The sequence below is a fragment of the Pristiophorus japonicus genome, chromosome 23 (assembly GCF_044704955.1).
Source record: "Pristiophorus japonicus isolate sPriJap1 chromosome 23, sPriJap1.hap1, whole genome shotgun sequence".
NCBI lineage: Eukaryota > Metazoa > Chordata > Chondrichthyes > Pristiophoridae > Pristiophorus > Pristiophorus japonicus.
In genome coordinates this window covers 64,906,808-64,933,627 of record NC_091999.1, presented here as the reverse complement: position 1 = coordinate 64,933,627, position 26,820 = coordinate 64,906,808, and the positions used below count along the sequence as shown (strand labels likewise).

The 26,820-nt window shown below is 42.6% G+C and overlaps 1 protein-coding gene across 1 annotated transcript; it reads left to right on the top strand.

Moving 5' to 3' along the window:
* Window positions 1–6,105: 6,105 nt before the first annotated feature.
* LOC139235393 (probable G-protein coupled receptor 139) lies at window positions 6,106–8,777 on the top strand. The gene is made up of 2 exons (XM_070866527.1): window positions 6,106–6,175; window positions 7,876–8,777. The coding sequence occupies exons 1-2, from the start codon at window positions 6,106–6,108 to the stop codon at window positions 8,775–8,777; spliced, it is 972 nt and encodes a 323-aa protein (XP_070722628.1).
* Window positions 8,778–26,820: the final 18,043 nt, after the last annotated feature.

Below are 26,820 nucleotides of genomic sequence, written 5' to 3'. Positions count from 1 at the left end.
AAAGTAAAGTATTTGGAGAGCTAAACGAAAAATATACTCAAGAGGTACACGAATTAAAGAAACTGCAAGAGCTGGAGATGGAAGACCTAAAGGGAAAGTTATACGAACTAGAGGGAAAGCTGTGAAAATGGAAGGTTGTTGTGGCTGCCGCTACTGCCAGATCATATGATTCCGCATTCGGAGCAGCGGGGTGCAGGAGAAATGATAGGCTGGGACGCACTGCTAGAAAAGACATATCAACACGACCGGCAGGATTACTGGGGAGACCCCGGAGTGTCCCTCAACAATAGCAAATGGCAGGCCCGTATGAAGGTCAGAGTTAGCACCCAGGCCTCTGATAACAAGCATTCGGAGATACAGAGGTAAAAAGAACAAAGAGAAAGTTAAAGTTAAAATCGACAGTTAAATTGCCGAATTTAAAACAATAAATTGAATTTATTATTGAGCGAAAGGAACAGTAAAGCATGTTGTTTAAACCTTTTCAGTTTGTATGAAAGTGTGTATGTTTTTGTGAAGTTTTCCAGTCTGAATTTTTGGAGCGTTAAAGAATTTTTTTATTTGTCTTTTAAAAGAAAAACTTTGTGTCTGTATGTTTATTTTCGCTCTGCCCACCATTTCAGACAGAAAGCTGAATTAATTGTTTATCCCTTTGAAATGTTATACTGGATATGTGACATTTGGGCAAATATGACTGTTAAAATGTTCCATGTGTAGGGAGAATTGAATTACATTTAAAGTTAGAAACACAGGTGCGGATTGGTTTTGATTATGATATTCGGAACTATGAAATGTACAGAAGATGGGTTATTTTTCAAAATATAGACTTGAGCCTTGCAGTTACAGTTAAGCTGACGTATGCTTACAAAAATGAACGTTGTAATTGGCAGATACAGCTTAACTTAAAAATGCGTGGTCTCGTTTTAATATTATTCGAATCGTATCAACGCACTGTCCTTTCAAACTAGTCATTGCAAGAGCACGAGACGCCCACGTGATTGTCATAAAAACGTAAGCATTCATTACATTGGGTTGCAATATACTAAATATAGTCTATGAACGAGAAAATAAAAGAGAAAGTAGAGAACTTGTCCTTTTCAGTGTAATATCTTTTAAAAAAAAGCTTCTAACAAATTCTTGAAGCCACAAGTTAAGGCACACTCCGGCCATCTTTTCTCTTCGTGTACAATGTGTCTGATGGTTTTTAAATACAAAATATTTAATGTTTCTCCAGTTATATTCAGTAAATTTAGAGTCAACTGGAAAGGCATCTGAAGAAAGAAGACTATTGAAAGTGACATAAATTACTGTGCTATTTCATTTCATTTTATCTGCTCAGTATTAAGTTTAGTTAATGATATTGGCCTGAATTTGATTGGAATTATTGAGATTAGTTAACATACGAGAATCTGACTTTCATTGGGGCCACGATGACATTCTGGTTACTTCAAAGTGTGATTGCCTCTATTTCTGGATATGAGATTTTAATCTTGAACAAAAATGGAAGACACCCTATGTTGGTAATGATTTTTTTCTAGGAAAAATAAAAAGATTGGCCATGCTTGTATTGGAATTTTGAAATATTTGAGATGATTCTCCTTGTTGGTCATTTTGTTTGAATTGGAAAATCGTGGGTTTGGAACCTTTTTAAAATGGTTGAAACTGGATAGTTTGGAAATAAGCTAGAATATTTAGAAACAATCTAAAATGCGGTTTTCTCTAATGAGAGACATTCGTGCTCGAGGTGCGGAGTCGAGATAAGATATGGCAGTCGCTTTGTAAATGAATTGCGAGCACTTCTGTCTCTAATGTTAAGACACTGCGAAAATTGACTAGAAAGGGTTTCAAAAAAAAGTTATGTGAAGTTAGGTAATGATGTCAGACATTGCTTTGCTCCTCCTTCTTATAAATTGAGAAGAGAATTAACCCTTTCCGCTGACCGCTGTTTTTTTACACCAAACAACTTTCGCATCACTGAATGAAATTTTACAGATATCAGGCATTATTAATTTTATGTTCTTAAATATAAGTGACAGTTTTCCCACGTACCTGAAGGAAAATAAAATGCAACATGACACAATGAATATTTAAAAATGTGTTTATGAATTGGACCAAGTGGGAACATTGGATCTATGTTTTCTATCTTTTAATATTGTATTGGACAGTCAAGCTCCTCCAGGTAAAATGAATGAGATAAGATTGGTATTTAATACGATTTGTGTAATGGAGAGAGGAAGTGAATGAGGATATAAGATAGAAACTGGAAAATTAAATTTTCTGAACGTTCTGGTGAAAGTCAGGAAAGAGTAGTTAAGAATATTAATCTGACAGCTTTGTCTTGGATTCATTTGCGTCATTGACTATGTAACTTTTCCGAAAATTGAATTTGATAGCTTGGCCACTACCGAAGATATCAAGAGCATACAGTGGGAGATAAGCTATGATCTGCAGAATAAAACAATCTTTTCAGAAGATCACCTGAATTTCCAAGCTGACTTGTATCAGATGGCATCGGGATACCGGTGTAAATGTACAGATGTGATTTATGGCATGAAGCAATTACATGTGGAATTGCATCCTGAATTTGTACTGAAGAACGGGTCTCAGGCATGATCAGTTACATGACAACAGCAAGACATGAAATGGTTACTGTGGCTCAGGAAGTGAGACAATCTTTAAGCATTGACACATACGCCATCGAGAAACAATCAGACGAGAGTTAAATATATTTGTATCTGTTAGAGGTATTGAAGGTGAAGTTGAAGATGATAGTTACATGGATTTTGGATTGGGTCAATGGAAGGCTGGGGGGCAATACATTTAGAAAGAAATATCCACAAGATGGATATGAGTAAAATTGAGATCTGGAGAATTTTAGAAGTCCATGACTTGTTGATTAGATGTTAAACTTCAGTTTTGTTTACAATGTCTCTTTCCTTTGTCTGCATCATTGTCGCTCAAGATGAAGGTACTTAGTCGATGCACTAGTATTTGTGAGACTGAATTATAGCTGTAACTGTAATTGTGTTTATAGGTAACAGAGCGTGAGTAAAGCCAGTACGACTCCAGTATGAGCTGGTTTTAGTGGTGCCTCCTGTACCATGATTAACGGGTCTAACAGTACCTGTCTCAAAACCTACGTTTATTTGTAACCAACAGTAAATGAAATACTTTAGCATAAGCTGTACTATTATATGGCACAATATATCAGTACATCCTGAGGTTCGTATTATTACACAATGTTTTAGAGATATATATAACAATGTAGCAACACTTTGATGCATATGCCAGCATCATACCAACATTCATAAAGGACAAAGTTAGTGTCATGAAGCAAATGGATTTCGGAGGTAGTGAATTGATCTGGGCATACTGCTAATCCAGATTAAGCGGGCTATCCAATATCATGCTGAAATGAATAGTCGGAAAGAATTCCTCCGACTCAACGAAGCAATGGTGAAGAGGCGCCAGGTGGGGCAAGACCAGGAAATAACTCAAGGAACAGAGGATACCCCAGGCGTGGCAGAATTAGAATACCGGAACAGTGAATTAACGGGTCAGAGGTTGCTCGTTGGCCTCAAATGAATGAACTATAAGAAATGTGGAAATCTGCATTTCTGAGTCCCTCTACCAACAATTCATTACTTAGATTTACAGCAATGCTTCTCAGAAATTAGATTAAGGTAGTCGAGGAATCAAGGATTAAAACATTTCATCCACGAGGTGCGCCTTGTACTAAAGACTGGTATTCGAGATTCATATTTATAATGAATTGTTGTCATTGACCAAACCATCCTTTCCCATGATTCTCTGAGGGCATGAGAATGTTCGAGGCTGTAAAATGTACACGAAGACAAGCAATAAGCAGTTTTGACTAGGCTCAGATAATAAGCAGACACAGGCTGCTAGTTTAGGTCAAATTGTAAAATAACATGGAGCGTAGGAATTAGAGCCCGTTTAACAAAACTAATTAGAAGATATTTGAACTGTAGTTCCTATAAAGTAACATAAAATAAGGCAGATCATTAGAGTTAAGGTGCCCATCTGATTGATTAAAGTGAGATAGTCTGGACACCATCCAAGTCTAAGGAGACAGTTTCAAATGTGCCATTGGTAGCAGACATGATACTGCATTTTAGGTGCAAAATAAATATAAGGCGAGTTCCATTGAAATGAAATAAAGTATAACATAGAAAAAAGTAAGGTTGATGGAAAATTACTGGAGGCAGGATACGACATGAAACTACCTCTGGTTTGAATGACAAGGGTATTTTTCATTACAACCAATTAAAAAAGGTGATTTTGTTAAAGACCATATATGGACACTGGCCAGACAAACCTTTGATAAGAAATTGGTTTAAATTTCGATACTCAAGTAATAGTTTCAGACTGAGGTCGAAGTCACCTGAGCGCAAAGGATTCCAAGAGACGAAGAGCTGCGAGCTTTCATTCAGTTATAGCCATTTATTAATTATATTACGCTGTAAGCTTAAGAATTCTTGATCAATTGCTCAAACATATTGACTGCTGCCTTTTGCTGTCTTGTCCAAGAACCTTACAAATGTTTGCACATTGTATCATCTTGGTTAAGCTACGCTGGACCCACTCCACGTCCAATATACCCTTACTGAGGTACGGTGCCCTGAGTGCATTAGGCTGTTGTGGCTCAATCGCCACCTCCTGTCCCTGTGTCCTTTTGTTCATATGCATGTTGTTCTGTGTTGTGGCTTCACTACGTTGGCGCCTGTTGTTCCTGTACAAAGTGTTTCGCCATGTTTATGTTACATGCTCGGTGGAACAACGGTTGGGTACCTGACTTAATAGCGATGGCAACGTGAGCGTATGCCAGGCCTTGAGATTACAGATTGAGGCGAAATAAAATTCTGCCCGTAGCGCCTCATGGATTCCAAGTTTGAGCTACTAGATATATTCTTAATCTATCACACTTAAAGTGTCATACTGTCCTCTGTGTGAACACCGGACTTGGTCTGCAGAAGGACTGTGCAGTGGTCACTTCGACCACTACGGTGATGGACAGATGTATCTGCAACAAGTACGTGGGTGAGTCGGATTGCAATAGGTTATTGCCTCCTATTGGTTCTGTCATCACCTGCCACAATCCCAGTCTAGCATCTATGTCCTCCAGGACTTGGCCACCTCGGTCAGTCGTGGTAATACCGAGCATTTGGCATCCCCCACTCAGAGTATGTTGCTTGCCTTTTTACTCCTCGTTGCTTCCTCCAAGTCGTGTGCAAAATAGAGGAGAACTGATTCATCAACTGAGGAAGGGCAGTCGATGGTAATCAACAGTTTTTCTTTCCCAATGTTGAGCTGGAACCAACAGCGGTAATGGAATACAACTTCAAGCTTGAGGAATCGGAGGTCCGCTCCCCATTACTGTATACCACTGTTCCCATAACTCTGGTGGGTCTGTCCCAATGATGGGGCACGACATGCCCAAGAATAGTGGGGGAGGAGTTTGGGGCATTGGCTGATAGGTATGAATCTAGGAGAATGAATATGATGTTGTTGATGACCTGGTCTGTGAGACAGTTCTCCCAAATTTTGGCACCGGTCCCCAGATGTTAGTGGGGGGGGTAATTCAACAGGTCTACCGGGCTGGTTGTGCTTTTGCTGTCTCTGAGATCTATAACTCTGTCAAGCCCATCGGGTTTTATTATTTTGTTCCTTTCTAGCTGTTTGCTAGTACACTTCAGAGGACTATAAGATACAACCATGTTGGTGTATGATTTGATTCACGTCGAGGCCAGACTGGGTAAGGAACGCTTTTTTCCCTCCTTAAACGACATAACGCTTCCCTCGAGCACTGTGTGGCCTCAATTTTAACCTGTCTATTACTTTTAAATAATGCAAACCCGACTACATTAACTTGTTTGCTCAATGATTGCAAGTAATAGTAAAGTGAGTTACCTAACATAAATGGTGATGTCACCAAGCTTGTTTGTTCAATGACTGTAACTAACATTAATGGTGATGTTATCTAATTGTTACTCTGGGGTGTTAACTTAAGATGTAATAAAGGAACCTTTGAATGTCAAACTGAGTGCGAATGGGACCCCAAACCCACATCGCTGCTTCTCACAGACAATGCACTCCCCGCCCAGAGGCGTTGTATACGCCATTTACTACACGGCGCTTGCAGCTATCGCTGTTCCAGGTAAAGTATGGCAGCAAATTATTCATTATATAGTTTAATGTTAGCCTTTATTTCAATGGGCTTGTATACTAAATCAATGCTTAGACCGCATCTGTAGCATTTGCATTCAGTTCTGGGGACCGCTACTCAGGAAAAATTTATTGGACCTGGAAAGGGTGCAGCATCGATTGATCAGAATTATGCCGGATTAGAATGTTCCCTTAAGAGAACAGTTTGCATAAACACAGTATGTATTCCTGAGTATAGAAGATTACTAGATGATTAAGATGACCAAAAGATTTGTTATGGTAGATAAACAGAAACTTTTACTCTGGTCGGGATCTCCAATAGAAGCGGACATGACCTTAAAATTAGCGTTAGGCATTTCAGGGATGAAGACGGAAGGCAATTTCTCACACAACGGTTAGTGAAAATATGAAACTATTGCCCCCAAAAAGTTGTTGAGTCTCGGTCAATTGAAAATGTTTCATCTTACGTTGATATATTTTTGAAAAAGGCCAGAATCTTAAGGGATATGGAACTGAAGCGGATAAGTTGAGTTAATACACGTCTGACATTGAATGGTGAAATAATCTCGGGCTCTGAATGTGCTCCTCTTGTTCCTCTGTTCCTAATCTGTCCATCAGCTGTGAAACAAAAAGAGAACTCCAACAGGATAAACTGAAGAACCCCCGGATAATGTGAGTGGAAGATGGGGGTAATCTTCTGACTGTCTCAGAATTGGATAGACCATGATAACACAAAGCGACATCAATAATACGCATGGCTATATGAGTTAAAAGGGAGATGATATTGTTCATGCATTAACTATTTTTGTACCGGATTTAATGCGAATACAACGTGTTTTCGGATTCCAGAATTGTGTCACTCCTGGTTGAATTTCCAAAATGCTTTCGTCATTAGCTATTTTGATTGAATAATTAATAGATTAACATTTGGCGAATTCATTTAATAAGTGATAAATTTGTGATTTGGTTTTAGGAATGAACGTATTGAAGGTAAGTTGCAGCTCAGAGTGAAATTGATATTTCAGAACAATGAATAAGCCCATTCCGGACACCTGCTCCCATTCGTTCGGTTTAACTGCACTATTGAGGAAGGTCCGGTATATCGACTGCTGCTCTGGACAGTGCCAGCTTCTCAACCAGTGCCGCCATTGCTTGCCTAACTGGTTAATGGTCGCACTGCAGTTTGTTGGGCCTGGTTCATACTGCTGCTGTGAGTCTGGAAATGTGAAGTGGTTCTAACATATTGAGAGACCTGTCAGGTCGTCACATCTATACAAGGCTTCACACTCCTTATTTCAATGCTTTAAATATACATTTTAAATTTATTGTTATTTTTATTCCATTGTTACGGTATTGAGTGTGTGGTTTTAAATTCATTGTCTTAAATCTGTCTGTGTTAATTATTGATTTATTTTATTCCTTATTGCACAATCGAGTTTTTTTAACTGATTTGAAATTTCTATTTATTTTAATTGTTTTCCCCTATGAACTGACATATTATTTTGCTTTCACCTCAGATATTTATATCGCATTCTATCACTTCAATAATCAAAGCTGGAACTTAGGAACTCGAACCTGTTCCGCCACTTAATTAGATCATGGCTGATTTGTAAAGCTTTCATATTACGTCAATATATTACTTCTGCTGGGATCCTCTTCTGAAACCTCTGCTCTCCCTCTATTTTTTTTCAGTTAATATAGTGGCGATTGTGATCCTGTCCCGAGGAGGATGCGGTCTCTCCAGGTGTATCACTCGGTACCTCGTGTCCATGGCAGTGACGGATCTCCTGGTCATTATCACCGCTGTGATATTAAACCGAATTCCGGGTATTTATTTTCCAGGTAGCTTCCTGTCCATTACTCCCGTGTGTAGTCTCAGCACTGCATTAATTAATGCTTCAAGAGACAGTTCTGTTTGGTTAACCGTCGCTTTCACCTTTGATCGATTTGTGGCCATTTGCTGCCACACGCTGAATACAAAATACTGCACCGATAAAACGGCGGCTTTTGTTGTAGGAACGATCTGTGCACTGGGATGTTTAACCAACATACCCTGGTACTTTATACATGAACCCATCGTTATAATTGACAATGTCCCGTGGTATTGCAGACTGAAGGAAATCCGTTATACTTCACCCGTCTGGAGAACGTTTGACTGGTTCGACCGTATTCTAACACCATGTCTCCCGTTCGTTCTGATCATTTTGCTCAATGCTGTGACCGTCAGACACATTCTAGCGGCCAGTAGAGCCCGCAGCAGACTCCGGGCCCGCAACACTGGGGAGAATCAGAGTGACCCAGAGATGGAGAGCCGGAGAAAGTCCATTGTTTTACTCTTCGCCATCTCCGGAAGTTTCATCCTGTTGTGGATGATGTATGTTGCACAGTTCTTATTTGAGCGATTTGCAAATGATTATAAAATCAACGGATTCAGTGACCCCAAATTTATTTTCAGAGAATGTGCAAATATGTTTCAGCTGTTGAGTTGCTGCACGAACACGTTTATATATTCCGTGACTCAGAGCAAATTCAGGGAGCAGTTAAAGAAAATGCTGCAATATCCGCTGGCCCTAATAGATAAAATAGTTAAATAATGACAGTAATAAAACTCAAGCTATTAATCCTGCGTTACATTTAACAAACGATTAATTTCCATTGCTGGATATGGATTAATGTGAACTGGAAATATGACTTCACTTATGGATTGAATTAAAATTAATTCACCATCTGCATTTCAGTAAAGATAAGATTCAAAGAGCAACAATGATTACATAGGGTTGCGAAACGCACCCGTGACACAAACATCCCAATTCACTGAGAGCTAACATTCCTCTACCAGAGGCACAAACATCCCAATTTACTGACAGCTAACATTCCTCCACCAGAGGAACAAACATCCCAATTTACTGACAGCTAACATTCCTCTACCAGAGACACAACCATCGCAATTTACTGACAGCTAACATTCCTCTACCAGAGACACAAACATTCCAATTTAAGGACAGGTGATCTTTCGTTACCAGAAATTAAAAAAATGTTTTACTGAGACGTGTCCAGTACAGTTCAAAGTCAACATCTGCCTCCGGTTTTGCCACGGCTTCCACTACGACAATGGAAACGTGCCGTTATTTATTTGCTTGTGATAACTGGTTGCTCTTTATTAAATCTGTTAAAAGTGAAAATTGCTGATTTAGTGATGTGCACCTTTTCTGGAATTGGGAAGTGCATTGCACTGTGATGCATTGTGTAGCATTATCATACATGGTCCCTCTGATTGGGCATCTCTGCACCATACAAGCAAAAGTAGCCCCCTTGATTGGCACCCCACATTAAACATTCATTCCCTCGACCACCGGTGTACCGTGGCTGCACTGTGTACCATCTACAAGATGCACTGCAGCAACTCACCATTGCTTCGTACATTATCCTGACTTGGAACACTATTGATGTTACTTCATCGTCGCTGGTTTAAAATCCTAGAAATCCATGACTAGCAGCACTGTGGGAGTACCTTCATCACACGAACTGCAGCTTCTTGAGGAAGCGGGTCACTTCCACCTACTCAACGGCAATTAATTATAGGCAAGCAATAATTCTGGCTATGTCAGCGACGCCCGCATCCCATCAAATAATCAATTGGAAAACGGGTGAAGGGCTCGGCTTTCACTTTTATGTGAAGTCTCCTTATCCCAGACTTCCAAATAGCGGAAATTGTTTACTTTCATCGAAGTGATCAGTTCCCCTTATTTTCCTGACAACATGTATTAAATCACTCTGTAATTTTCTAAAATTTATTCTCGGGATTTAACTCTTCGTAGTGCAGGTATGATTCTTTTAAATCTACGCTACACTCCCTCCAGGCAAATATAACCCTGCTAATGTGTGGCACCCAGAACTGGAGGTAGTTTACCTGCTAACCACAAAGCCTAGTTAAACTAGTTCATCTTACACCTCATCCCTTCTAAATCAGCCTCAATTATAGTTAAAACCTTGGATAGTGTGTAATGTTTCCTCTGCGTGAACGTAATTTAAATCTGTATCATATTATGGTTACTATTTGCCATAATATGATTACTGCCACATTATATTGTAAGATGTATTTTCAGTTCAAATGATCATTATCATTCATTGTATAATCTGCTCGGGTATTACAACTAAACTCTGCAGTAAGACGAGCAGGTTTCCTTCATGACCTTTCAATATTTTACTCCATGCAACATTCTTGAGCTTAATATTAGCAATCACGTATTTCCTTACTGACCATTGCAATATCATTCCCAAAGCATCCTTACTAACCATTGCATAACAAATATCCATATATCCTTATTGGCCATTGCAATATTAATCCCATATATTTTACTGACCATTGTCTTATCAGTCCCTATGTCCAATTACTGACCATTGCATGTTCAGTCCCAATTTATCATAACTGGGTATTTTAATATCAGCCCCATGTAACCTTAACCACCATTGTATTAGCAGTCCCCTGGTATCATTAATGACCATTGAGTTATCAGTTCAATTGTATCGGTATAGATGATTGCATTATCAGCCTCCATGTATCCATCCTGTTTATTGTATAATCTCTCGTATGTATCCTTACTGATCATTGAATTATCAGCACCCCATATATTCTTACTAACCATTGAATTATCAGTTCCCATGTATCCTTACTGACCATTGAAATATAAGTCCCCATATCTCCTCACTGACCATTGAATTATCAGTCCCCATATCTCCTTACTGACCATTGTATTATCAGCACACCAAGTATCCTTAACTGACCATTGTATTATCATTTCCCATATATACTTACTGACCATTGTATTATCAGCACCCCATTATCTTTACTGACCATTGTATTATTAATCCCCATGTATCCATGCTGACCATTGAATTATCAATCCCCTTATATCCTTACTGACCATTGCATTATCAATTGCAGTGTATCCTCACTGACCATTTTATTACCAATCCCCATATATTCTAACTGACCATTGTATTATCAGTCCCCATGTATCCTTACTGACCATTTTATTATCAGTCCCCATGTAACCTACTGACCATTGTATTATCAATCCCCATGTTCCCTTACTGACCATTGTATTATCAGTCCCAGTGTATCCTTACTGACCATTGTATAACCAGTCCCCATTTATCCTATTGGCCTTTGTGGAAACAATCCCAATGTATCCTTACTATCTTTTAGACATCCTGGAGAGATGTATGTTGGTCATCCTGCAGAGTTAAAAGTTAATAATTATCTCAAAGCAGCAGGCTTTCCAATAGAAACAGTGTGACATTGAAGTGGTGTGAGTCGAAATCACGGTTTGCCTTCTTACATGTAAAGTGGATGCGAAAGAAATCTGGGGTGGGTAACAAAACACGGATCGCGAGTCCTTTTACTAAAGATAACAGTGAGTAAAGGAAGTTTTGCTTAAGGTAGCCTGAGGTATCACGTGCAAACTAATTACAAATATAATCTATTTTCAGAAGATTCGGGAAAGAGATTCGTCATTTTGGCAATTACTTTTGATGTAGTATAAAGCGTCATGATATCCAGCAATGCCTCAGAGTGTACTTTAACGATACAGAAACCGGGATCGTCACATTCTTTACACATCTTAAGTCCGATCACCTTTCTGTCGGCCAAGGATATATGTTCCATAGACTGCACTACGAAGTCTTGTGCTTGCTTGAAACGTGTTTTTGTGAATCAGAGAGGAAAATAGGTTGTTCAACAATTGGAGCCCGGATTTCATCCAATGAATACGAAGACAGTGAGTAAGATGTAATATTGAGAGTGGGTGCAACTAGTTCCTGGTTATCGTGATCTCGGGATTCGGATGGAATCGAGCAAAATCGTCAGATTCTCGACGATGATGGTCGCTTTGTAAATTTCTGACGGGATTAAATGTAAGGGGTGACCTTACAGTTTTCCAAGGAATGTTTAAACCAGAGCTGTGAGTTGATTGAGCAGGCACTGGAGAAGGTTTGTCTGCACACACAAAAAGATAGTCGACGGAAAATATTGCTGTTTCAGCAGAAATAAAATGAAAGCAGATAGAGAACATACCTAATGTAAGTTATGAGACACTGGCTGAAATAGGGGTTTGAAGGTATGATTAGCGAAGCTTTCAGATGAGTTTGATGCAGCCAGGGTCCACCCTGTGCAAGCTGCTAATTCCGGCCTGAGTCGTCACGGTGTTGTGGTGCAAATATTTGATGTGAGACAAGATTTGGAAGATAAATCCGCAGCTTCGAAGTGGAGGTGGACAGACTGAAGTTAGAAAAGGTGCAGGAGAAAGTGTGCCTGCAGAAATAGAAACAAATACAGAAAATAAATAAATACAAAGCCTGAAAATAAATAGACACAAAAAGAATATGGCCTTGGGCTGATGAAAGATTAGTCTGAGGTGCTGTTCATTAATTCGGTGAAGGAAGCAGTGGTTAGGAAGCTAATACAGAAAGAGTCAGAGATAAAACAAAAGTGAGAAACTTGCTCAGAGGCAATTAAAGTTTCTTTACGAATGGGCTACCTCAGAACTGGTGAGATTATCAGTGAAAAGATTCAATGTGGGAGTTATAAGCATGGCCTAAATTGATGCGGAATGGGAGTTGGAATGTTTAAAACGTTGACAGAGACAATGAGAGCAGTTCATAAGCGTGAATTGAGAAAAGGATTCGGACTACCAGCTGAAGCTTCAGCATTCCCTTATTAGGTTTTGGGATTTTGGAACAAGTACAAATAGATACATTTGTTGTGCTGGTTACATCCAATTATCAGCCTGTCGTTAAAGACCATCTGAAAATGAGCTATCACCAAATTGGAAGAAAAAAATAGAAAAGCATATTATTATTTAAATGGAGAAAAAAACAGTTAGTAACATAGAACTATAGAAAATAAGTGGAGGAGTCGGCAATTTGGTCCTTCGAGCCTGCACCAAAATGCAAAAAGATCATGGCTGCTCATTCACCTGAGTACCACTTTCTTGCTTTCTCTCATTATCACTTGACAACTTTGGTTTAACAGTGGCTATCAAGAGAAATCATGGATTGTATTAAAGCCAAGGAAGTGGCATACAAATTGGCCAGAAATAGCAGCGAACCCGGGGACTGGGATAAATTTAGAACTCATCAGAGGAGGACAAAGGGTTTGATTAAGGCAGCGAAAATGGAGAACGAGATGAAGTTTGCAGTGGACATTAAAACGGATTGCAAAAGCTTCTTTCGATATGTAAAGAGAAAAAGGTTAATAAAGACAAACGCAGGTCACCTGCAGTCAGAATCAAGGGAAGTCATAACGGGGAACAAAGTCATAATGGGGAACAAAGAAATGGCAGACCAATTGAACAAGTACTTTGGTTCTGTATTCACTAAGGAGGACACAAAGAAGCTTCCGGATATCAAAAGGGTCAGAGGGTCTAGTAAAAAGAGGAACTGAGGGAAATCCTGATTAGTCAGGAAATTGTGATGAGGAAATTGATGGGATTGAAGGGCGATAAATCACCAGGGCCTGATGGTCTGCATCCTAGAGGACTTAAGGAGGTGGCATTGGAAATAGCGGATGCATTGACAGTAATTTACCAACATTCCATAGATTCTTGATCAGCTCCTATGGAATGGAGCGTAGCCAATGTAACCCCACTATTTAAAAAACGAGGGAGGGAGAAAACAGTGAAATGCAGACTGGTCAGCCTGACATCGGTAGTGCGTAAAATGATGGAATGAATTATTAAGGATCTCATAGCAGCGTATTTGGAAAAAGGTGACATGATAGGTCCAAGTCAGCATGCAGTTGACAAATCTGCTGGAATTTTTTGAGGATGTTTCCAGTAGAGTGGACAAGGGCGAACCAGTTGATGTGGTGTATTTGGGCTTTCAGAAGGCTTTCGACAAGGTCCCACACAAGAGATTAACGTGCAAAGTTAAAACACATAGGAATGGCAGACATGGCAGATTGTGTTGACGTGGATTGAGAACTGGTTGGCAGACAGGAAGCAAAGAGTAGGAGTAATTGGGAACTTTTCAGAATGGCAGGCAGTGACTCGTGGATTTCTGTGCTGGGGCCCCAGCTGTTTATATTGTACATTAATGATTTAGACGAGGGGATTAAATGTAGTATTTCCAAATTTGCGGATGACACTAAGTTGGGTGGTAGTCTGAGCTGAGAGGAGGATGCTGTGACGCTGCAGTTTGACTTGGATAGGTTAGGTGAGTGGGCAAATGCATGGCAGATGAAGTATAATGTGGATAAATGTGAGTTTATCCACTTTGGCGGTAAAAACAGAGAGACAGGCTATTATCTGAATGGTGACAGATTAGGAAAAGGGGAGGTGCAACGAGCCGTTCGTGTCATGGTACGTCAGTCAATGAAGGTTGGCATGCAGGTACAGCAGGCGGTTCAGAAAGCAAATCGCATTTTGGCCTTCATAGCGAGGGGATTTGAGTAAAGGGGAGGGAGGTGTTACTACATTTGCATAGGGCCATAGGGCCATAATTGAGGCCATAATTGGAGTATTGCGTACAGTTAGTTTTGGTCTCGTAATATGAGGAAGGACATTTTTGCTATTGAGGGAGAGCAGTGAAGGATCATGAGACTAATTCCCGGAATGGCTGAACTCACACAACAAGAAAGACTGGATCCATTGGGCTTGAATTCACTGGAGTTCAGAAGAATGAGAGGAGGTCTCATAGACACGTTTAAAATTCTGACGGGATTCGTCAGGTTAGATGCAGGAAGAATGGTTCTAATGTTGGGGAAGTCCAGAACCAGGGGTCACAGTCTAAGGATAAGGGGTAAGCCAATTAGGACCGAGATGACGAGAAACTTCTTCACCCAGAGAGTGGTGAACTTGTGGAATTCTCTACCACTTAAAGTTGTTGAGGCCAATTCACTAAATATATTCAAAAAGGAGTTAGATGTAGTTTTTACTACTAGGGGGATCAAGGGGTAATGCGTGAAAGCAGAAATGGGTTACTGAAGTTGCATGTTCAGACATGAACTAATTGAATGGCGGTGCAGGCTGCAAGCGCAAAATGGCCTACTCCTGCACCTATTTTCTATGTTTCTATCTTTCTATTTTTCTATGTTTAGCCTTAAGCGCCGTATCTAACTCTGTCTTGAATATATCTAACCAACTGGCATCAACAACTCTCTGCGGTAGAGAATTCCACAGGTTTACAATTCTCTGAGTGAAGAAGATTTCTCCTCATCTCGGTCCTAAATGGCTTACGCCAGCATAGAAAACCCAGTGTCCAGCAGAGAAAATCAGCAGCTCATTGATTTTATCCTCACTCTGTGCACAGCTGGAAATGCATCGTCACAGTCACATCGGGGAGAGACCGTTCACCTTCTCTAATTGAGGGAACACATTCGCTCAGTCATCCCACCTGCTGAGACACCAGTGAGTTCACAAGCCACTTTAGGAATTGGATTCTACTGTTATTGCTGGTGTTAGTCGCATCCTGACTGAATCATGTCCATTGTATCGTTTGGGGATTGTTTCCACTGACGTGACTAACCCCAATAACTGGGCAGGAGTTTAATATTTTCTATTTTAAATAACAGAGTGTGTCGATATTTTATGTCTCCAAGATAAGAGCGGACTGAATTATTTCCTGTTACCAACTGCACCATTTTGCACATTTTCTCCTTTCTAACTCTCGATTATTTCAGTTTGCATACCTTCGGTTACTCTCAGGGACAAACCCAGTTCCCCATACCTTCCAGAGTACCACTCCTTGCCTTGGTATCGAGGAAAGGTGACAGAAACACGCCTGGGATCACTAAACACAAAACCCAGTCTGTTAATCACTTTCAGATACTGGACTCAGCGTGTACCCCGTCGCAAATCTCTCTAAACCAATCACATCAAATAATTGGGAAAGGTTTAGAATCAACTGGATGAAAACGTAAACACATCACAGCCCGATAACCTAGCTCTATATTCACAGGAGGTAGTCTGTTATCTAACGCTTTGAATATCAGTTGGTGAGATGAGCAACTGAATCACTTTCCACGTGCAACACCATCCATTCCCACTGTCCCCACAGTTACAGTGTTGAGTCAGGTGGGTGCACGAGTCTAACAGGCTGAACGATTGCTTGAAGCTGCATCCAGATACAGAACATGTGCCCAGTTTCTCCCCGCTGTGATTGGTGTTTTTACAAAGGCTGATGATAAGGTGATCCTGACCAATCCGCGGAATCTGTCAAATCTTGACGTGATGTCTCGATTGAGTTTCCCAGTTGCAGATCCTCCCCTTCTAATACCCTGCAAATAACTGGTGGTTACAAACGTTGTTACTGTAAGTACAGGATAGAAATTCAGAGAAGACAATTCTAGATTCTAAACAACATTCAGTCCCCTCCTGTCCCCCTGAAACTGTAAATTCCTTATTCTAAACACTCTCCCTCCATCCTCACTATCAAAATCAGCATTCATTTCATCGCTTGAGATGTGTTATCCAGAAAGAGCTGAATCTGGCTGGGTGCAATTCCACAGACATTTGTTAACGTCAGTCGACTCATTCAATGCCAGCAGGATTTCCACTGTGGTAGGCATCACAGCCTCAAATCCTGTCCTCAAATGACAGCCACACACTTCCTAGTTGTGTTCACTGGATTGGTATGAAGAGCAGATACACTGGCTGAATTTTAATCATACTTAGCCCAGTGGAAATGAAGACAATTATAATCCCTGAACAGATGCCTTGGCGGAGATCAGCTCACAGCACAGATCAAGGGTCAAAATTGGGACGTACCCAGTCAGTAATGCAGTGTTTTAAAATTTGGGGCGTTGGGTGAGGATCAGAACAAAATATTTTGAAGCATATTGACTCCACCGTTAAACGAAACCTTCATCACACTGCACAATTCTGAAGTCTTTCCAAATTAGACAAGTAAGTTAAATGGATCATCAAAAACGGTGAGACATTTTAGAAAGGCTCAAATCACTGAAATAGACAGTGACACCACAAGATAAACTGGACTGTCCCTTTAACTATAAATAAGCAGAGACAGGGAAGTCCCTGCCCCTTTAAATATCTGCCACATTCCCCCAGACAGTGGGAAGAGTAACAGCGCCCGGTCTCTTTATATCCTGACTCAGCAAGCACCGCCAGATGGGTTGATAAACTTGGAATGTGGATCGCACCAGGTTAAGCAGAACTATTGAAAAGAGCACACAATGTATATGATATATACATATATATGTGTTGGTGTGTTTGTATACAAATCAAATCATACTTAATATTTCCTAGTCAATTCCACAGAGATACATTAACATCTTCACCAATTATTTTCCAGCATTTTATTTCCATTTTGGTTACAATGTAATTGCAGAATGTTTAATACCTTTACCATTCATTGATAACCCATTGTCTTGTTTGCTCTTGTTCAGAAAGTGATGTCATACTGACCATCCCGTTACCAAGGTGACCATGTCTGTCTGCAGTTTTCAGTGGGAAATGGGATTAAATCACACCGAGGATAATGAGCAGCCCTCACCAGTCTCTACGCTGTATTGTCCAGTGACCAATGCACCATCACACAAAAGCTCCTGAGATTTACGTCCAGTGTGCTGCATTAGTGTAAGTAATGATAAAAATGAAATTGTTGGGTTGAAAGAGATGTTGGGTTGCAGAGTTGGAGATTCGGGGTGAAGGAGGTGTATGTAGAGAGGGAGGTTGGAGATTATGGTGATGGAGGTGCATAAATGAGAGGGATTTCCTGCCCATTAATCACCTCTGTTGTGCTATGATGGGGTTTCTTTTTCCTTTAAAATGTTTAGAATTGTGTGCCTCACTGACGTTAGACACGGGGCTGCATTTACTTGCTGCTTCTGCTGTATTAAATTGGACAGTGTTAATTGGGAACAGACTGAGTGGGATCATATTGTGTTGAATGCATTGCTGGGAGTGGGATTGACCTCGGTCCCAGTGAAGAGGTGCTTTTGACAACAAATCCAGGGACTACTCGCATTGCGGCACCAAATCCAGCGACCACTTACATTGTGGCACCAAACCCTGATAGCACTTGCACTGAAACACCAAATCTAGGGAGCACTTACACTGAAACACCAAAATTACATAGGATATGTGGTACAGAAATGGGCCATTTTGAATAACCAGTCCATGCCGGGGTTTGTGCACCACTCCTGAATTAGAGAGCCTCAGTGTGGGCAATGGTCATGGTGGTGAAACCAGCTCTAGTGAGGGCAAAAGGTGAGTAATGGATGAAGATATGATGGCGGAATCACATGGCGACTGGTGGTGACTGGTACATAAGAAATAGGAGCAGGTGTAAGCCATTTGGCCCCTCGAGCCAGCTCCCATTCAATAAGATCATGGATGATCTGATCATGGACTCAGCTCGTCTTCCCTGCCTGCGCCCCATAACCCTTTATTGCCTTATCCCTCAAATATCTCTCCAGCACCACCTTAAATATATTCAATCACCCAGCCACCACAGCTATTTGGGGCAGAGAATTGCACAGATTTACAACCATCTGAGGGGAGAAATTCCTCCTCATCTAAGTTTTAAATGTGCGGCAACTTATTCTGAGACAATGTCCCCTAGTGTTAATTTGCCCTATGAGTGTAAATATCTTCTCTGCATCCACGTTGTTGAGCCCCCGCATTATCTTACGCGTTTCGTTAAGATCACCTCTCATTCTTCTGAAGTTCAATGCGGAGAAGCCCAACCGACTCAACCTTTCCTTATAAGTCAACCCTTTCATCTCTGGAATCAACAGAGTGAGCTTTCTCTGAACTGCCACCAATGCAAGTATATCCTTCCTTTGTATGGTGTATGCGGTACTCTAAGTTTAGCCACAACATTACCCTGTAGAGTTGTAGCAGGACTTCTCTGCTTTTATATTCCATCCCCCTTGCACTAAAGGCCAACATTCCATTTGACTTCCTGATTACTTATGTACATACATACTAGATACACCACGTTGGGTGCTGTTGGGAAGGATGACTCATCAGGGGAGGGCAGCAGCAGCCAGGTTCATGGCACCATGGTGGCTCTGCTGCACAGGAGGGCAGGAAAAAGAGTGGGAGAGCTATAGTGGCAGGGGGTTATATTGCAGGGGGAATAGATAGACATTTCTGTGGCCGCAATCGAGACTCCTGGAAGGTATGTTGCCTCCCTGGCGCAACGGTCAAGGATGTCTCAGAGCAGCTGCAGGACATGTTGGAGGGGTAGGGTGAACAGCCAGTTGTCGTGGTGCATATAAGTACCAACGATATAGGTAAAAACAGGATGAGGTCCTACAAGCTGAATTTAGGGAGTTAGGAGTTAAATGTAAAAGCAGGACCTCAAAAGTAGTAATCTCAGGATTTCTACCAGTGCCACGTGCTAGTCAGATTAGAAATAGCAGGATAGCTAAGATGAATACGTGGCTTGAAGAGTGTGCAGGAAGGAGTGATTCAAATTCGTGGGACATTGGAACCAGCTCTGGGGAAGGTGGGACCAATACAAACTGGACGGTCTGCACCCGGGCAGGAATGAAACCAATGTCCTTGGGTGAGTATTGGCTAGTGCTGTTGGGGAGAGGTTAATCCAATATGGCAGGGGGTGGGAATCTATTCAGGGAGACAGAGGGAAGTAGAATAGGAGCAGAAGCAAAAGATTGAATTAAGACAAGCAAAATTGGAGGGCAGAGAAACCCAATGCAAAAAAACAAAAGGGCCACATTACATCAAAATTCTAAAGGGGAAAATTGTGTTAGAAATTCAAGCCTGAAGGCTCTGCGCCTCAATGCGAGAAGTATTCATAACAAGATGGACGAATTAACTGCACAGGCAGCTATTAACTAATATGATATAATTAGAATTGCAGAGGCAAGACTCCACGGTGATCAAGGCTGGGACTCAACATCCAAGGGTATTCAACATTCAAGAAGGATAGACAGAAATAAAAAGGAGGTGGGGTAGCATTGTTGGTTAAAGAGGAAATTAACGCAAAAGTAAAGAAGCGCATTAGCTTGGATGATGTGGAATCTGTATGGGTAGAGCTGCGGAATACCAAAGGGGAGAAAACGCTAGTGAGAATTGTGTACAGACGATCAACAGTAGAAGTTAGGTTTGGGACAGATTCAAACAAGAAATCAGGGACGCATGCAATAAAGGTACAGTAGTTATCATGGCCAACTTTAATCTACTATAGATTGGGATAACCCATCTGGTACCAATACGGTGGAGGAGGATTTCCTGGAATGTAATAGCGATGGTTTAAGATCAATATGTAGAGGAACCAACTAGAGGGCTGGCCATCTTAGACTGGGTGATGTGTAATGAGAAAAGGACTAATTAGCAATCTTGTTGTGCGAGGACCTTGGGGTAGAGTGACCATAATATGGTAGAATTCGTTGTTAAGATGGAGAGTGACACAGTTAATTCAGAGACTCTAGTCCTGAACTTATGCAAAGGCAGCTTCGATGGTCTGAGGCATGAATTGGCTAGAATAGACTGGTGAATGATACTTAAAGGGTTAACGGTGGAAAGGCAATGGCAAACATAAAAGATCACATAGATGAATTTCAACAATTGTACAGCCCTGTCTGGAGTAAAAATAAAACGGGGAAGGTGGCTCAACCGTGGCTAACAAGGGAAATTAAGGTAATGTTAAATCCAAGGAAGTGGCACATAAATTGGCCCGTAAAAGCAGCAAACCTGGTGACTGGGAGGATTTTGTAAGACAGCAGAGGAGGAGAAAGGCTTTAGTTAGGAAGGGGTAAGTAGAATATGAGCGGAAGCTTCCTGGGAACATAACAAATTACTGCAAAAGCTTCTAAAGATACGTGAAGAGATAAAGATGAGTGAAGACAAACATAGGTCCCTTGCAGACAGAATCAAGTGAATTTATAACGGGGAACAAAGAAATGGCAGACCAGTTGAACAAATATTTTGGTTCTGTCTTCACGAAGGAAGACACACATATTCTCCCGGAAATACTGGAGGGCCGATGGCCCAGCGGGAAGGAGGGACTGAAGGAAATGCTTATTCGTCAGGAAATTGTGTTCTGGAAATTTATGCGATTGAAAGCCGATAAATCCCCAAGGACTGATAGTCTGCATCCCAAAGTACTTAAGGAAATGGCCCTCGAAACAGTGGGTGTATTGATGATCATTTTCCAACAGTATTTCGACTCTGGATTAGTTCCTATGGATGGAGGGTAGCTAATGTTACACCACTTGTTCAAAAAGGAGGGAGAGTGAAAACGGCAATTCATAGACCGGTTACCCTGACATCAGTAGTGCAGAAAATGTTGGAATTAATTATTAAAGAAGAAGTAGCAGCGCATTTGGAAAGCTTGACAGGATCGGTCCAAGTCAGCATGGATTTATGAAAGGGAAATCATGCTTGACAAATCTGCTATAATTTTTTGAGGATGTAACTGGTAGAGTATACAAGGAAGAACCAGTGGATGTGGTGTATTTGGACTTTCAAAAGGCTTTTGACAAGGTCCCACACAAGAGATTGGTGTGCAATCGGGTGAGCCCGGGCTGGCACAATACAGCAAACATGGGGCCTGCGTACTGTGATTCGGGCGTAGGCCCGAGCCCGGGTGTGTGTGACGCGGATGGTGCAGAGTGTTCTCTCTCGGGCCTGGACCCGCACTCGGGCTGTGTGACCGCACGCACCCTCCAAGGTTGATTAACCAAGGAAACGATTTGTTCTGCACCTTTTTGATCGACAGGAGACAAACCCCTTTGCGGCCCGAATCGTTCCATGGAGCTGGTGCCGAGAAACCGAACAGGGGAAGGGATTCACTGGGACTGGTGTAAGGCACTTCGGCTGAGGGAGGCATACACTGGAACTAGGATAAGGCACTTCGGCTTGGTGGAGGGTTCAGTTCTACACTCCCTGGTTGTTTATGAAGCCTCACCGGCTCCCCGCTGGTCCAGTACGCCCCTCCGACTCGCTGAAAAGGACGCTTCCGAGGAGACTGTCAAAACCTTATCTCCTCCGGATTTCACGCACCTAGCATGCTCCAAACACAGCCAGGGCCTGCGCCTGCGCATTTAGCTCCTGTAATTTGGGTGCAGCACATTCCCCGCGGGGCATGCTGGGTATCTAAGACCAAGAGAAAAAGGAGCAGGCGTGGGCCACCCGGATTCCTGAGCCTGCTCCTTTTTCATAATATTTGACGAGACAGTCTAGGTGGTGCTTTACTCTGTTTCTAACCAATACAGTGTCTACTTTGGAATGCTTGGGATAGGGTAGAGGGAGATATACTCCGTATCTAACCTGTGTTCTACCTGCTTTTGGAATATCTTGTGGGACAGTGTTGCGAGAGCTTTACTCTATATCGAAGCAAGGCAAATACATCTTTCCTTAGATAAGGCGACCAAAACTGTGCACACTTGTAGAGAGAGATCAGAGAGAGAATTACACTCTGTCTAAATTGTGCTGTAGCTGTCCACGGAGTGATGATTTGGACAGTGTAGAAGGAGCTTGACTTAGTGTCTAACCATCGCAGTACCTACCTTGGAAGTGTTTGATGCAACAGTGTAGTTGGAGCTTTACTCTGTATCTAACCCCGTGCTGTATCTGCCCTGTGACTTTTGATGGGACTGTTCAGAGGGATTCTTAGTCTGTATCTGACCCGTGCAACACCTGCCCTGGGACTATTTGAGGCAGGGTTGAGGCAGATATACTCTGTGTCTAAACTGTATTGTACTTGCCCTGGGACTGTTTGATGGGTGAGAGCAAAGGGAGCCTTACTCTGTATCTAACCCAAGTTGTACCTGCACTGGGAGTGTTTGGGATATTATAGACTGTGATTATCAAACCCAGTCTGTTAATCACTTTCAGCTACTGGATTAGTGTGTGCCCTACAGCATCTCTCTCACCTTCAATGTGTCAATAGAGCATCACGACTGCCAAGCTTGGTTAAGTTTGAATCCACGTTGCAAATCTATTTAAGAAAAGCCTGTAGGCCGATGAGACCCTGTTCAGGTGACAGTCTACTGCTGGTTTGCCAGGCATTTTGCCTGTAATGGGAAATAACTGAACATTTCTTCCAGTTCACATTTGCTGCAATGAAATGTCTCTTTTAATAAGCCTCTCGTCCTTGCTCATGTCTGCTGCAATTGTGTAGAAAGAGGATGTGTGAAGTGATGGTGTTTGTATGGAGATGTGAAACAAAGAAACGGTATCTGTGTGTGGCAGTGACACAGCCCTGTGGTCACAGGCAGAAACATGCACCGATATCCTTGTGCTTATGGTTTGAGCAGGGTCAGTTCATGAATGCTCAAGCTAAGAGGTGCCAGGGATCGGGAGCAAATGCAGTGAATAAAATCTAAATGTAAATTCCGATGTAGTTTATCTTCATTTATTCCTATTTTAATAGCTTTTGCTGAATGTGGCTCATGCCAAGTGCCAGGATATTGTATCAGGCCCACCATAGAAAATGAGTTTGACACCTTGAGGTAGACAATGTCAACCAGATTCCCCATTCCACCAACTTAACATCTTCTTTACAAACTCAAGCTAGTTTGTAAGATGTGACCATGTTTGCCGGAATCCATGTTCAGTATCTGTAATGGCCCCTTCCCTTTCCCCATGATCGAAAACAGCATCTCTCAGGATCCTTTCAAGCACCTTCCCAGTGATCGAGGTCACGTTGATGGGTCTTCAGTTTCCGAACTCTAACTCGTGCCCAATTTGGAAAATGGGAACTACATGTGCTACCTTCCAATCTCAGGGAACAACCCATGACTCTACTGAGCTGTTGGAGATCTGGGCAAGGGACTGACAGAGCACCCGTCCCATCTCTTTAAACACCCTTGGGTGGATATCTTCCGCACCTTACACGTCAAGATTTACCGGTACGTCGTCTTTGCTGACAGTGAAGTGAGATTAGAAAGACCAAAGTGCCGTTTGCCCCTCTCAGTGTGACCCTGAGGGATTGTGTCCAGGCTGAAGTTTTCCGCTCATACGATCCTCGCACCAGATTCTCCTCACTGAGCTCCAGCCAGGTGATGCTAAACACTCGGGTGGGGAAGATAAAAATCTACAGCAATGTGTTGAAAGCAACACGAATTTATTTGACTATATCCCAAATATTAAACTCCAGTCCAGTTACAGGAGTTATTATCATGAGCAGAAACAAACCCCAACTGTCAGAATGAACATGGTTCTTTCAGGATGTGATTAACAACAGCAATAACAGCAGATTCCAAACCCTGCAGTCACTTGTGAACTCGGTGGGGTCTCAGCAGGTGCGATGACTGAATGAAACCCTTCACACGCTCAGAGCAGGTGAATGGCCTCTCCCCAGTGTGAAATCGCTGGTGCCTCAACAGATGGGATGACTGAGTGAATCCCTTCCATACTCGGAGCAGGTGAACGGCCTTTCCTCAGTGTGAACTCGCTGGTGTGTTTTCAGCTGCGATGGGTAGTTGAAATGTTTGCCACAGTCCTCACATTTAAACAGTTTCTCCCCAGTGTGACTGTGCTTGTGTCTCTCCAGGTTAGATGATAGGCTGAAGGCTTGTCCACACACAGAGCATATGTACTGTTTCTCCCCACTGTGAACAGTGCTTTCTACTTCCATAGTCAAAGGCTGATGATATTACATTCCCGATTTATCGAGTGACTTCTTCAGACTTTAACGTGATGTTTGCTTTGAGAATCCAGTCGACAAATCCTCTCATTTTAATAGCCTGTGAAGTGAATTTCAGTGGGAAAAAGTGGGTGAGTGAGATCCCACAAAAACACAAAGGCAGGTTGAAAAATTCAGCTTCATGAACTTGGTCATTTGTGGGGCCAACACTGGAAAAAGTAACCATGAAAGCAGCCAGTTTGTAGTAAAACGCAACTGGTTCATTAATATCCTTCAGGCAAGGGAACTCACCTCAACTGATAGCCCCACATGGGGAATTGTTGGTCTCACTGGGCCCAGAATTACTGGGGGTGAAACATAGCAGCTTCTCCTCCATCTCCACTGCAACTCAAACTGATGCAACAAACATAACCACACATGAGGCCAGTATCCAAAGCATCTTTCTACTATTTGCAGAATAGTTGAGAGGCGATCTACTCTAAATTGCCCTAGATATGGAGATTTGAGAGTCTAGATTTTGCTTTGTATCGGAATCAAGGTCGCTGATTGGAGCATGGGCAGTACCATCGGAACGGCCCAGGTATAGCAGGCGATGCGGCAAGCAGCAGAGGATTGGTGAGGTCGGGGTGGAGTAGCGGCGAGAGATCGGAGCTGAGATTGGGGCCCACAAGAGGCGAAAGATCGGGCGGAGAGATGGGGCCCACGAGCGGCGAGATTTTGGGGCTGACAGATTGGGGCCCATGAGAGGCTAGAGTTTGGAGCTAAGAGATTGGGGCCCACGAGAACCGAGAGTTCAGTGCTGAGAGCTTGGGGCTCACGAGAGGCTAGAGTTCGGGGCTGAGAGATTGGCGCTCAGGAGAGTCGAGTGTTTAGAGCAGAGAGATTGGGGCCAAGGAGAGGTGAGAGTTCGGGGAGGAGAGATTGGGGCCAAGGAGAGGCGAGTATTTGGAGCAGACAGATTGGGGTCAAGGAGAGGCGAGAGTTCGGGGCGGAGAGATTGGGCCCACAAGAGGTGAGAGTTCAGGGTGGAGAGATTGGGCTAAGGAGAGGCGAGAGTTCGGCGTTGAGAGATTGGGCCCGCGAGAGGCGAGAGTTCGGGGCAGAGAGATTGGGGCCCACGAGAAGTGGGAGTTCGGGGTGGAGAGATAGGGGCCGATGAGAGGGGAGAATTCCGGGCGGAGTAATTGGGGGCCAAGGAGAGGCGAGAGTTTGGGTCAGAGAGTTTGGGGCCTATGAGAGGCGAGAATTTGGGGTGGAGAGATTGGGTCCAAGGAGAGGTTGGAGTTCGGAGCTAAGAGATTGGGCCCAAGGAGAGGCAAGAGTTCAGGATGGAGAGATTGGGGCCCACGAGAGGCGAGAGTTGAGGTTGGAGAGATTGGGGCTCATGAGATGCGAGATTTTGGTGCGGAGAGATTGGGGCCAAGGAGAGGCGAGAGTTCGGGATGGAGAGATTGGGACGAAAAGAGGTGAGAGTTCAGGGCTGAGAGATTGGGGCCACGAGGGGAGAGAGTTAGGGGCTGAGAGATTGGGGCCAGGAGAGGCGACAGTTAGTGGCTGAGAGATTGGGGCCAGGGGAGGCGTGAGTTTAGGGCTGAGAGATTTGGGCCAGGACAGGCGAGAGTTAGGGGCTGAGAAATTGGGGCCAGGAGAGGCGAGAGTTTGTGGCGGAGAGATTGGGGCCCACGAGAGGCGCGAGTTCAGGGCCCTGAAGAGGCAAGAGCCCAGGGACAGCATGGGCCAGACCACACTGTGACCTGTGGGCAATAGGAGTATGTGCACCAGGTTTGTGCAGCAGAGCTTGTTCTCCAGTCGTCATGTTTAAGCCTTGCCACTGGACCAAGCCCTCGTTCTGTTCAGCCCGTGTGGTGATTGGTGTGAAACGGACACACACGTTGAAAGAATCCACACACAGGCATTTTGCACCATTCAATATGTAGTTCGGGACATGGAATACCAGGTCTCATATTGAATCATCTGTGAACTCATCCCTTTTTGGTGTGTAAGTGCGTCATCCTCGATTCAAGGTACTGCCGAATACTATACTGCACAAGAGGCCAG

Excerpts from the sequence above, each read along its gene's own strand:
- LOC139235393 (XM_070866527.1), top strand. The coding sequence starts at position 6,106 with ATGCACTCCCCGCCCAGAGGCGTTGTATACGCCATTTACTACACGGCG. Across the intron at positions 6,176-7,875 it reads TGCAGCTATCGCTGTTCCAG|TTAATATAGTGGCGATTGTG; the intron begins GTAAAGTATGGC and ends ATTTTTTTTCAG.